The sequence below is a fragment of the Zootermopsis nevadensis genome, unplaced genomic scaffold, assembly GCF_977971745.1.
Source record: "Zootermopsis nevadensis isolate Lab colony 2312 unplaced genomic scaffold, Znev_1.0 Znev_ptg000016l, whole genome shotgun sequence".
NCBI lineage: Eukaryota > Metazoa > Arthropoda > Insecta > Blattodea > Termopsidae > Zootermopsis > Zootermopsis nevadensis.
In genome coordinates this window covers 11,662,946-11,676,442 of record NW_028259148.1, presented here as the reverse complement: position 1 = coordinate 11,676,442, position 13,497 = coordinate 11,662,946, and the positions used below count along the sequence as shown (strand labels likewise).

General features: G+C 39.1%; 1 protein-coding gene and 1 long non-coding RNA gene across 5 annotated transcripts; one reads left to right on the top strand and one right to left on the bottom strand.

Annotated features, from left to right (window-relative positions):
* Window positions 1-395: 395 nt before the first annotated feature.
* On the bottom strand, window positions 396-11,710 carry LOC110835334 (uncharacterized). Of its 4 annotated transcripts, none has more exons than XR_015535334.1 (8): window positions 11,695-11,710; window positions 9,706-9,808; window positions 9,136-9,284; window positions 8,459-8,602; window positions 6,956-7,049; window positions 4,572-5,566; window positions 3,853-3,934; window positions 396-1,923 (listed from the first exon to the last, which is right to left on the bottom strand). XR_015535334.1 is itself a non-coding variant. In XM_087349650.1 (8 exons), exons 1-3 carry the CDS (start codon window positions 10,831-10,833, stop codon window positions 9,253-9,255), a joined length of 285 nt encoding a protein of 94 aa, XP_087205776.1. In that variant the 5' UTR covers window positions 10,834-11,081; the 3' UTR covers window positions 396-1,923; window positions 3,853-3,934; window positions 4,572-5,566; window positions 6,956-7,049; window positions 8,459-8,602; window positions 9,136-9,252. The 4 variants fall into 4 exon arrangements, 1 of the variants encoding a protein (XP_087205776.1); XM_087349650.1 differs by lacking the exon at window positions 11,695-11,710 and adding an exon at window positions 10,684-11,081; XR_002544866.2 differs by lacking the exon at window positions 11,695-11,710 and having other exon boundaries at window positions 9,702-11,081.
* LOC110835335 (uncharacterized) lies at window positions 11,191-13,493 on the top strand. The gene is made up of 2 exons (XR_002544869.2): window positions 11,191-11,584; window positions 12,803-13,493. It is a non-coding gene; the product is annotated as an uncharacterized LOC110835335 (long non-coding RNA).
* Window positions 13,494-13,497: the final 4 nt, after the last annotated feature.

Here is a 13,497-nt window from a genome sequence, read left to right as displayed (position 1 = left end):
GGTGGACGAGGAACGAAAACTGAAGTTCTTTTTAGAGGAATTGGAAGGTACAATTTAGAAATAAATGATGCAATTAAAACCACGCTGCCCGAAGAGTATAATATTGCCAACTAAGCATCAAACATTTTATGTCTGTGGTCACAAATGCCGTTCACACATACACTGACTATACTTCACGGTTTAGCTGAGACAGTCCCGATTTTCTTATACTGTCCGGATGTTTCTGCCAGATAATTCTGTAAACGTCCTTGATTTCAACTTTTCACCCCCCTTCTTCTGTTTCACAAACCCCCATTTGCCTGACAGAGGCACATGTCCTGAAACTTCCGGTTGTCGATGCAGATTTTCTTTACAGGTTATATTCGGCAAAGGCAGAAGGAAATGAAAGACGTGGATCAAACTTGTTGTCAGCGCTTTATTTCAGTGGCTGAAATTTGTCAATTTCACTACAAACTTTTACAGCCAGTGTTGGATGAAACTCAGACAAAGAATTTTCATGCCTGAAACTGTCGAGAACGGTTAGCGTCACTTATGTTCCTCGTTATTCAACATACCAAAATGTTGGTACGCACAGAAAACATTTGACGTCATTTTAAAAAACGAACCAGGCCCACTTGGTAATGAAGAATTCTGGAATGATCTGAAAGAAGCAGCTTTTGTTAATAGGTAGTTCGGGTGCATATAAGAAAAAAACCCGAAAACGTTTTCCACTGTTCGCTTCGAACTTTTTTTTCCGACGGTCACCAGGCTCTTGTCCTACGAAAGCATTTCTCGTTGCCTCCATTCCAAGCCTCGCGGCCACTAAACACATGACTGCAATGCCCTCGGTAGCCACAGATGGAGGCCCAACGTCTTGTCAGCTGGGGGCAGGAAGCTGTTATAAAATGTGCAAGTTCTAATGCTGATACGCTGTTTGAGATTACAATAAACCAGGAGTCAAGGGTGAAATGTAGGAAGCAAATTACCCCCTTCCCCACAGACAATCCTGTGACTCGATGCCACACCGGCCACCCCCATTTGCCTAAGTCACCGGTTCCCCTACTTCGTCGTTCCTGAAATCCCAATCAATGTCTAGAGGCCCATGGCTTCAGCTATCTCTTAACTTCTCGACAGTTTCGGTGCTCCAGACCTTGATCAGTCTCCCAGTTCCACCCTGAAACTTTTTCGGTACCCCTTTTCCAAGTTTTTGCCGACCGCTTAATGGCTACGTCTACATTTACGCCATTCTTTTTTTCTTTTCTTTACAGAAAAGTGAACTAGCCTTTGTGTATTCCTCAATACCAGGAAATGACATTTGTAATTTACACATTATTAAAATTAAGCATACTTATAATAACCGTTATAATTGATTCTATTTTTTATTTTTTTTTATTTGTAGTGTTCTGTCTGACGACAGGTCCATATATCATGAACAGGATCCTTCCAACCTCTTCAGGTTGTCAGGGACCTGCTCATACATATATACATTCTTGGCAGAGATGATCAGAAGTGGTTTGCCATTGCCTTCTTCTGTGTGTGAGTGGAGTAATTGTTGGGATGCCACGGAGAAACCGGGGAAGCCCCCGGAGGAAAACTCCGTGATGCTTAGACCACGGCCTTGCCCAACACAAGTTATAAATTTGAGCACCACCGGGAATTGAACCCGGGACCCCAGGCTTACAAGGCTAGTGTTCTGACCGCTAGACCACCGTGGACAAATTGATTCTATACAACTTCAAATCTTTTAGAAATCATGTTCTTAATTGAACAGCTTCTTAACTAAAATTAATTCTCTATGCTTTCTGGCATCGTTGATTCCGTGGCCTGGTCATTCCTCAGTCCACTAGAAGGCGATCCTTCTTCGCCCTCTGATGCTCTTCTGGCGCGGCCTTCATTCAGAAGGTCGATCTCCGGTGTTGGCAGGTGTCGTCATCTCTCGGGTAGCTAGCAAGGTTTAATGAAACAGATTATAAAAGTAAGTTAACGTAACATCATGAAAGATCCCCGGTAAAATTGTGTTTGAAATTATAGACTTATATAATTAGAAGCTAATTTTTCTCCTCCTCCTCCTCCCAATGGTGCGAGCTGTGTAGAACTTGACGCTGCCAATGGGTCCACCGTTGAAAGGCACGAGTAAAGAAAGTAATACGAAAGGCAACAAATATTTTTATTAGATAACCTAACCACATTATAAAATGTTTACATGGTTAAAGCAAGTGCTGCAAGCATTCATATTTTAATGCTCCGATTCAACATACATAATTTTAAAGCAAATGGGGGTAGAATGGTAGAAGCGGGCAGTGAAGAAGAGATACTTTCTGAGAGTAAATGATGCCACGTAAGGTGAATGTTCAGCGCTTCTGAATTGTTTGTTATGCGTCTTGAATAGTGCATTAAAGTCTCCAGCTAGTGGCTTTATTGCATTCAGCCTTTACACAAAGTGACTGATCACAGTCACGTTAAAAACTTTTTTATGGACTGAGGCATGCGATGAAGGAAAAGAGAAAGAAAGGAATGGAAGAAGGAAGTCCTACGAAATAAACACTGAAGATTTGGTGAAGGTGTACAACGGTTGTAGTGCACAAAATAAGAAATTCGAAGGCACTGGACATTAACTCTGTACATTTAAACAAAACATTTCTACTTAATCGAATTGTGCCCTATGTAAGAGAAAAGAATAACAGAAGGCAAAAGTGAGGGTAAGCGGCAGCTAAATCGAGAGACAGACAGAGCAAGTACAAATAGAATTGGCCAAGTACCCAATCACATTCATCCACATCAAAGAAAAAAAAACTTTATTAAATGGTAATATCTAAAATAAAAAGAGAAGGTAAATATCAAAACCATTATGACCAATTATTTCTGCTTCCATACAGCGGTGCTTTGGGTAAAACATGATTTTCATGAACAAAGAGTGTGCATCAAATTTTGCCAAAGACTCGCCAAAACGGCTATGGAAACCTATGAAATGCTAAAGCAAGCATTTGGGGAGTCCGCAATGGGTCGTGCACAAACTTTTGTGTAGCATTCACGTTTTAAAAATGGCCGAACCTCTGTCTATGATGACGAGCGTTCTGGACGACCATCTTCAAGCACAACACCCGAAAATGTTACGAAGATTCGGCAGGACATTCACGAAGATCGACGTCATACCATCAACGACTTGTGCGACATTGTTGGGATAGGCTATGGGACCTGTCAGCTGATTCTAAAGGAAGAACTCCACATGCGACGCATCGCAGCCAAGTTTGTGCCAAGGCTCCTGTCTGAGGACCAGAAGCAGAATCGACTTTTCGTTTGTCAGGAGCTCAAAGATCTTGCCGGATTTAGCTCCGTGTGACTTCTTCCTCTTCCCAAAGATGAAAATTCAGCTAAAGGGAAGGAGATTTGAGATGATAGAAGAGATTCAGGCAGAATTGCAGATGGTGCTTGACAGGCTGACAAAGAAAGATTTCCAGGGATGCTTCCAGGCTTGGCAGCGGCGCTGGGATTGTTGTGTTCACTCCCAGGGGAACTACTTCGAGGGTGATGGATGAATTTAATACCTGAGATAAGTGCACGGGTTTTTATAGGCACAGTCTTTAAACTTTCCGATCGCACCTCGTACATGTTTGCAAATAGAATATTGAGAGGATCCAAAGTATTTTGGAAATGTTTAACCTCACGGTACCAATGGCCATATGAAGGGGACCCATAAAATTAATGATCATGCGCAAGAGCCAATTTGCCCTTTGGATAAAGTGGTCCTGCTTCCCTAGGATTAATATTAAAACAGAAAGTAACTAATTAACTAACTCCCTCGTAGCAGAACCCGTACGTTCAACACCTACAACATCTAAGCCAACTCATCTATTTGCCATTCTCATAGCCCACCTCCCTAAGATCCATCTTGATGTTATCCTCCCATCTTCTTCTTGATCTGCCCAGTGGTCGTTTTCTGGAAGGATTCTGTACCCTGTGTAAAACAAAGTAAGTAATGATTATGACAATTTAAACAAAATAAATAATGAATTAATTAACATAAAAATACACACAATTGAAAATAATTTATAGATTATTATTAGCTAATTACTACTGCAGAAAAACATAAGGTCAACAATTTATAAACATAAAACACGAAATCTCGATCATAAATTATGCAATCTTTCTAATGCAAAATTTACTTAGCTTCAGGCATTGTTAGTGGAAGAAGGAAACAGAGAATGAGAAAAGAAGCTATGCATCACGACATGAAAAAATGAATTACAGAAACCAAATGACAACATACAGGGTGAGTTAAAAGTATGTTTACAAACTTTGTGTGTGTTTTCCAGCATAAAAAATAATAAAAAACGTTCCTATAAGCAGGACAAGTGCCTGTCCACTAGAAGAAGGTGATCCTCCTGTGCCCTCTGATGCTGTCCTGGCGTGGCCTTAACCCGTGGCCCTGGGGATTTAAATACCGCAGTTGAGCTCGTACAGCGGTAATTTTGTTTCGATGTCCATTTAAATTTTGCTCTAAAACACTTTTTTTATCATAACTTTTAAACTATATGAGACACAATAATGAAATTTCACTGACATCCTCTTAATAGATGGTTTTATAATCTTACCTTATAACATGAGCACCCTGTGTGTTAGCAATCGAAGCAGGTTGATTAGAAGTTGGGTTTGGTGTGGTACATCTTGAAACACCCATCTACACACAACGCTGCCGCACACTGAATACACCAATATTGAGAGTCTCTCCTCTTCCTGTGTTTCGTACACACCACACATCTCCTTTGAGGTTTTGCCTTTTTGCCTGTGGGTGGTATACGCTCCGGGAAATGTCGTTCTGAGAGTCTCTTAGGTGGGGGCTCAAGTGACGGACGGACACCCACTTCAGCCCTCTCGACACTACCATTGTCACTGTCACTTTCTGAATTATTACGTTCAGTTATGTTCACCAACTGAGTGTAGTCAATGTCTACTACATTTTCAGACTCAGACGAAATTTCACTTGAAGTTTCATCTTCTAAAACTTCATATATCACCAGGATTTGTTCCGCGTATGTCAAAACACGACTGGTCGACGGACGGTCCATTGTGACTGAGATGTCACGCATTTACATTTAGACTCCCAGGCACTTGCTCCAGGGGATACAACAGGGTTGGAACATCGTCAGTTAGAGACCAAGGTCATCGCGCTGGGGTTATTGGTTCCATAGTTATGGGCAGGAGTAGTCAGCTACCTGCCTGAATACATGCGTCACACATAAACACTCACACCCGTCTTTTTTTACTAATGCCTTTGCTGACATACTTCAGAGTATAGGGGTCCTAAAAGTTTGTTTTTCAGCACGAAACCGATACATGATCACTTCATAAGTACTGTTGTTATTTGGACAGCCTTTGCAATCATTTCAGATTTTTTTTTCCTCTCTCATTCGACTCTGTTCCCCTCTCTTTCGTCGACCTCTGGTGTTGGCAATTCGTCGTCTCTTGGGTAGCCTTCCGCTCTCTTCCGAGCCGCTCAGCTTCCTCTTCTGTGGCGTCGTGTTAGAAGATGACTACGTCTTCCCAACTACTGTAGGATTCTCCGTCGTTTGTGTTGTGGGTGTAGACTCTGCGAATGGGAAATACACGACATATTCAATGTGTTCTTCTAACGGACACAGCGATTCTTAAAACTTTAACACACGAGAATTTTCTTCGGTATGCTCCAATTTATATTTTGTGCTGATAATTAATTTAACTGGATATCAATAGGGAGTGGGATAACATCAGAAACTGTATGAAAATGTCAGCCAAAGAGAAAATAGGATACTACAGGAAAAAGTAAAATAAACCATGGTTTGATGAAGAATGCTCAAAAAGAAAGCAAACAAAATGAATACGGATAACCTGTGTAATGTGAGACGTGAAGTTAGTACTGTTGAACTTCAGACAAATAATAAGGAAAAAAATATAAGAGACCTGTACAGAGGCATTAATAACTTTAAGAAAGGATATCAACCCCAGACCAATTTGGTAAAGGACGATAATGGCAATTTGTTTGCAGATTCAATAAAAATTGTGAATAGGTGGAAAAATTTCTTCAGCTAGCTCTTAAATGTTGATATTAGACAGATTAAAAATACATACAGATGAACTGTTAGTGCCAAAACCTAGTTTAGATGAAGTTGAACTAGCCATTGGGAAGTTGAAAAGTTATAAATCTCCAGGTATTGATCAGATTCCAGCAGAATTAATTAAAGCAGGAGGCAAAGGGTTGCATAAGAGGATCCATAAACTTATACTGTTAATTTGGGATAAGGAAGAGATGCCACAACAGTGGAAGGAATCCATAATTATTCCTGTTCATAAGACTGATGTTGTAATTACTGAGGAATTTCTCTGCTATCAACCTCGTACAAAATTCTATCAAACATTCTTTTGGCAAGATTAACTCCATATGCAAATGAAATTATTGGGGATCATTAGTGTGGGTTCAGAAGAAACAGATTAACAAGTGATCAGATCTTTTGTATTTGTCAGATACTAGAGAAAAAATGGGAGTTCAGTGGGACTGTACATCAATTATTTATAGATTTCAAAAAAGCCTATGACTAAGTGTTATATAATATTCTCATTGAATTTGGTATACAAAGAAGCTAGTGAGTCTAATAAAAATGTGTTTAAATGAAACCTGTAGCAAAATTCGTGTAGGTAAATATTTATCTGAGGCATTCTTCATCAAGAACGGTCTAAAACAAGGAGATGCTTTGTCTCCCTTGCTCTTTAATGTTGCGCTAGAATATGCTATCAGGAAAGTCCAAGATAGGCAGGAGGGTTTGCAATTGAATGGGACACATCAGCTATTGGCATATGCTGATGATGTTAATTTATTTGGTGACGATATAAATGCAATAAAGAGGAACAGTGGTTATACTAGAGGCTAGTAGACAGGTGGGGCTAGAAGTAAATTCAGAAAAAAACTAAGTATTTGTATCTGAAATTAAGTAATATATCCCACCTGAGCATGAAGTGGCGGTGGAAAGTTTGCGTGTAGGTGGAGCAGTCAACTTCTCACTTGATCCCAATATGGCATTCATCATGGAAGTCTCATTCTGTGCACAGAAATAATAAAAACACATTAGTTACTTGCAGGAGATTGCTCAATCATTATCCTATCACTCCTCAAGCTTCAAGAGCCAGAAATCACTTTAAAAGGAGGACACATCAAAATAACAGGCATTAAAAATACACAGATTATTACGGTCATTTTTGACCCTGAAATATATGTATTATACCACAATTTCCATCACACGAGACTCCTCAGATGCACTTTCAGAGATCTCTTTGATTGTCTGAGATACAAACATTAATTTACATGCTTTTGCCACCTGTCACAGGCACAGCAGCGTCAAAGTTTTGGATGTTGGTAACTCAATCACCTCGATCACGGGTTCAAAATGCATTCTATCCATGGATATAACTTCACGTTTTCTTTGATGTTTTGTTGTTTATAAGATCCGCTCAGTGGACTGTCATGAGCCACATAAATTCAACCTACGTCCCACAACTCAAGAGATAGCAGGGGAAGGGTTTCAGCAGGTGTCATTGAAATGACACACATATTTTAAACCAATGCTGGAATTGACACTAGATTCCTAGGCACTTGGAAACACCAGTGACTACGCCTAGCTTCAGATATGGGAACAAAAATAACAATAACACTTGCAGAAAATTTCTACTTTTCGCCAGTAGAGATCCAAGACAATCCACTGTCTGAGCACTCAAATATTAAACCTTAATTTTGTCTGACATAAAGGGCATTAATTGATTTATACATTGCAACTTCTTCCTTCCTAAATAATTCAAATTGCCTACATATTTGGCCATATTATGCAGTCTACACAGGCACATTAGAGCCCAAACAGAGAACATCTGAGCGTTTGCTCGGACATTTCTCCTACGAGAAATAATTCTGTAAGTGAAAAGATAGCCGTCACTCGGAAACGAGACTTCCTGGTCCGTGTCATATAAACTCTTGTCACTTCTTTGGCACAGAGAAATCATTAGTGTGTTTACGTCAGAGGGTAAAGTTGTACTCTGTGTGTTTGCAACATTTCCACTATGAAAAAGCAGTTCCACTAACTCAGGTCAGCTCATCTTCAGAAAGACCCAGGCATTTCCTTTCTTCAGTCACTACATACATTTGTAGGAGTTAACAACCCGCAATGTTACTATTATCTTTGTCTGCAGTCCACAGTAATGATCATTACTGTGTCAAATCCTGCGTCTTATGTCCATACAACTTCTTCATGAATGTTTAACTTCACTGCCTGCACCATACCAGAGTTACAGGGCACAAATACCAGCTAAGACATAAGGACAACTACACAATTCTCAGTCGCTATAAGACCGTGGAGGCGGTAGCTTCCAAAACCTGTAGCGAAGGCAGAAGAAGCACCTGAAATCAAGCCTCTCCTCATGCACCATGTACTTAAACATCATACAAAGTACCTGTTCTCACCTTGGAAGTCGTGTCACAATCCTGGGATTGAGCAGAGGACGGATGATGGCGATTATCCCCAGTGCTCAGAAAGATTACATCATCAAGAGGTGGCTGATACGGAGCTATCACGGCCTTTCTTGCGATATCAGCCCAGTTGATATTCTGTAGGAAGAAACGCAATCACAATAATGTCTGCAGAATAAATGTCTGGCAAGTCATAACTAAGAACATCTCATTTGAACAGACACTTCAATTGTGCAGACAAAACAAGGATTTTGAAAATAAATCTTCAGTGTAGATATAAATTTTGGTCTCTGCTCTGCAGATTGCTGGGAGGAGTGTTTGAGGATAAGCAAGTCATTTGCAAATTTAAGGCATGTGGTAAGAGGCTTATTCTTGAAAATCTCATCTGTCACTAATTTATGCACTGAAGGTTCTTATTGTAAACCTAAAAAGCAACTTCTGTCAGTGTGGTGACATTCGTTGCACACAAGCAGTTTTGCTCATGACGTTAACCACATTTTTCACTTACTGAAGTTTCATTGGAACCAAGTCATCTACAAACAAGTGTCAGAAGTCTCAAAATGTGTGGATGATAAGACCATCCTTGATCTTCTTAATACATGTGAACATGGAGCAGACACAGTTGAGAACTGAAACATTTATATGCTTTATTGTGTTAGAACAGAACTCACGTTGAAGAATGGATGACTCTTGATGTCCTTCACACCGTTCTTCCTTCCACCTAAACGGTTCTGTGGGTCTTTCACAAACAACTGTGTGAAGTCCGCCACTTCAGAAGGAAATCTTCCTCAGCATCTTCGGGTTCTTGGTCTATATTCGTCTGTAATGGAAAAATGCCATTCTTGTATTTGTATACACAAAACTACTTATTAAATATGCATTCATAATTAGTGTGTCTAAAGTCTCTTACTTCTATTATGAGAAGCCTCATCAGTGGCTAATTTACATAGAAATCCCTGAAGTGGGTAGCACAACAGATGTTTAAGGTGGATCATCTATAAGGACGCAATCAGCATTTTGAATTCTTTACTTTCTTCTCCCTCACAGTCAATTACAGCCTTGTACAATCTTCAGTTTTTACAAGGTTTTGGTCACCGGGCAGGCAGCCCGACTGCATTTTGTTTCAAGTCTTAGGTTTATTTAGCATGTGCTTCAAGATAGCGACAAACTGATTTCAATAGAATTGTGTTTAAAGGAACTTGTCTGTCAGATCCCTTACAACACACTCTGAACTCACTCACAGAGCTCCACAAAGTTGTCATTCACGTCACCCTCTGCTTCAAATGGCGTGAATCCTGTGAGCATCTCGTACAAGATGATACCCAGACTCCACCAGTCAACCACCTGCAACAAAAACAAATTTGGGGAAACAGACAAAATCAGACACTTTTAATTTCTAAAGACTCTTGCACTTTAACAAGAATTCAAGAAAATCAAAAGCTGTGGAATGAATGAAGTGTTGTTAATTTATTCCCATAAGCTTTTAAGGACTATTCCAATGTATTATATATATGAATTCTCCAGTTACGTAGTTCACATTGGTATCAGTTTTAGTCCAACCAGGCAAATACTGTGCCATGTTTTCATATGATCTGCATAGTTGTTGCTGCGTCAGAACCTTAAAATTGCTTTATTATCCATCGTACTAATCCCTGTTACCAAAACGGTTTGTCTGTACTTTAATTCAAAGGCTCTTCATTCACTACTTATATTCTTTAAATCTCAAGTTTGTATGTAAGGAGTAATATATTTCACCATATTTTGGGAGATTTTGGAGGAAAAATTGATACTGTAAGCCACTTTCCTGTTTGGGTGGATAAAGTGACAAAGACTACAGAATAATCATTACCCATTTCAGTGTTTCTTCACTAAGTGCGCCTTAAATAACATTTTCTGACAAATATGTAACAGTACCCACACCAGATGGCACAAAGTTAACTACACCAAATACAAATGAAAGGTTCTGACACCTGCAATGTGCACTGAGCATGTTATGAGCAGTTGGTAAACACACTCATTTTAAAACCATTTTTCAATGTTGGCACCTCCTGGGGGTAGGGGAAGGGCATTGGCAGAATAACATCTCATGGAATTTGTAATTATGCATCCATACCCTCAGATTATTACACTGCGATGATTGATTTGTTTATTACTGTTGGTTCAGTCATGTTAAACAGTGAAATCATTATTGTCGGATTGTCCTTGCTTAACGAACTTACCGTGGTATGTCCTTTGCCTTCGACTATCTCAGGAGCCATGTAATCGGAGGCAGTATGACCTCTACACAGCGCAACAACCCAGAAGACAGAAATCTTCATACTCACCGCTGTGAAAACCTCAAATCTTTCGATCCAGAAGTGGTTTGCCATTAGCAAATACCTACTAAATTAAAACTTAATAATGTAACTGCCAATATGTGGCACTGCAAGTACCATTAACCTATAACAAATACACTTTATACGAATTGCTAATATACTATATTACACCTTAACACTACCGAATTCTAAAACTTATATTAATATTTTTAAAGTGTTCATTTTCAATTATAAATCACAGCTTTTTTCGTCATAAAAGCCTCCACAAGTCTAACCTCTCAGAACAGCACCAACTCAGCCAATGAGATTGCGATACGTAATAACATTAAGTTCGCGTCACAGAATAACAACTCGTCAGAAACAAGTTACATATCGATATTGCATTAAACTTCTGTGACATTAAAGCAGGGCCCCTTTGTTTATTATAGCTTGTCTTTAACGAAATTATTCTTTACGTAGAACAAGACTGTCCATGTCTATGATGCACGGATATAATATTTTTTAAACACGATCTTCAATACACTTATTTTGTGGATCAGAATCCCTCTTGAGATTATGATGGTGGGTTAGCTGGTCAAAAACTTTTAGTGCCTTTATGGACCCCACACATACGAGTTCACAGGACGTCAGCTCTGGATATTATCTTTATCTAGTTGAGTCCAGGCCACGTCCTCCCAGCCTAGACCCATATTAATATTATCCCATATTGATATTAATGCCTGACATTTGATTTCTTCTCCTGCAGTTGTCAATAAACCAGCGCCCTCTCTATGATCTACGCAGATTATAAGAACGTTTTTGCTCCGTATGTATCAGTATTGATATTATCGTATGTTAATATCTCCCAGTCGAATTATTCTCTTTAGATTTTAAGTCTTAATTTTCACATAAACTTCTCACGTCTGCTATACGTACCTGAATGACACACGCAGTTTGGTTTGAAGCTGTCTTCCTTCGGGGCGGTGTAAACTTTAACGAATATCATATTCCTGTGCAGTTAAAACTCGGATAATTCGTGGTTATGGAATTGGCCCCATTGTTGCTGGATAACACCTGGCTTCTCTAATAGGCTATCTTGTAATTGTGATGTCCCTATATTTGAAGGATTAGAGATTAATTGTATTCGCGTTTGTTAAAAACTACATAAAAATGAATCGTAAAGAGTTTATGTGCATACACATGACTGAGCTTCACCTACTAGGAGCATTTGAATTGCGCCTTGTAATTGTGTCTTTATCAGATGTTCTGATTGGAATCTTAATCTTAAAGATAAACCCATTGTCACTTAGACTTGAAGCAAAACTATAATTTTGTTGAAAACAGAGTACATTAAAAAAATCTGTTAAAATATACAGATGCATACCTTATGCTTGTTTTCACACAATGCAAGTATACAGAGTTGATTGTGCCTATCTGTGTGTCAGCGTATTTAAACTCCACAACTGTCTGTCCTCAGGGAAGAGCCCAGGAGTGGATTTTCATTATATTTGTACTCATTTGCTGAGGTCATCAATGTCAAGTGTACATTAATACAGTATAACTTTTTAATACTATTATAACTGAAAAGTTACCTTAAGGAAGTGACTTTTAACATACAAATAAAAAATTTCCAAGGAAAATCATAAGAAAATTCAGCGTAAGTTTTGTAAGATTTGAGGTTTTCACAGTGGTGAGTATGAAGATTTCTGACTTCTGGGTTGTTGCGCTGTGTAGTCTGGTAGAATCGCCCTGATGACGGAGGCAGTATGACCTCTGAAATGTTGGTTAACATCGACAAGAGTACACAGTGCAACAACCCAGAAGACAGAAATCTTCAGCATAAGTTTTGTCTGGCTACGATACCTGTGTCAACTGGTTTTATGAAGAAAGAAATTCTTTATTCTTTAATTCCATTTAAAATCGGATGTAAGAAATAAACAACTCTTTCTTCATGTCCTTATTTTTCTGTTTCTGCATCTGTGAGAGAAGGTGTGAACAAATGAAAGTGACATTGCAGCTGTTGTCCCAATTTGGATTGTTGCAGGCAGCTGACTGGCGGAGCTTTGGTGTTCGACAAACATGCCTGTAAACTTCTGGGAAACAGTTTTATTCTCTGAAGAGAGTAAGTCCAACATATCTGGTTCAGATGGTGTTCAATATATTTGTCGAAAGCCAAAAAAAAAAAGAACTTGATCTAAAAGGAGTGTTATACCAGCAACTAAAAATAGAGGTCAGCCAATGGTTTGGGGCTGTATGAGCTACAGAGATGTGGGAGAATTTGCAATTGTTGAAGGGATTACGAATGCTAAGGAATATACGGATATATTGCAGGGTAATTTAAAGAATGGTGTTCACAAATTTCAGATCAAAGACTTGCATTTCTTGCCATAAGATAATTCTGACTGAATTATGATGGGCTATGGGCAAAAGGAAATAAGGATGCCTCACCTCAGTAACGTGTCCACTATGGTTGCGGATAAAACACAGTTTTTATGCATCTGGTGTTCATGGCTCTTTCCTGCTCATAGCATAAAGATAACTATCTACATCCACCTAGGGAAGAGTTATATCACTGGGTACACCTGCACCTCCAGGAACTTCTCAGTGTGGAGATCATGGGAAAAATTTAACTTTCAGCATAAAATTAAGCAAACTTGCCATTGGTATGTGATACGTTCTTATGAACATCAATCTGACTTCTTGTGTTTCAAAGATATCTTAGTTTGTATGATTCAGATC

Excerpts from the sequence above, each read along its gene's own strand:
- LOC110835334 (XM_087349650.1), bottom strand. The coding sequence starts at position 10,833 with ATGGCAAACCACTTCTGGATCGAAAGATTTGAGGTTTTCACAGCGGTG. Across the intron at positions 9,809-10,683 it reads AAGGCAAAGGACATACCACG|GTGGTTGACTGGTGGAGTCT; the intron begins GTAAGTTCGTTA and ends TTTTTGTTGCAG. Across the intron at positions 9,285-9,705 it reads TGACAACTTTGTGGAGCTCT|ACGAATATAGACCAAGAACC; the intron begins GTGAGTGAGTTC and ends TTTCCATTACAG.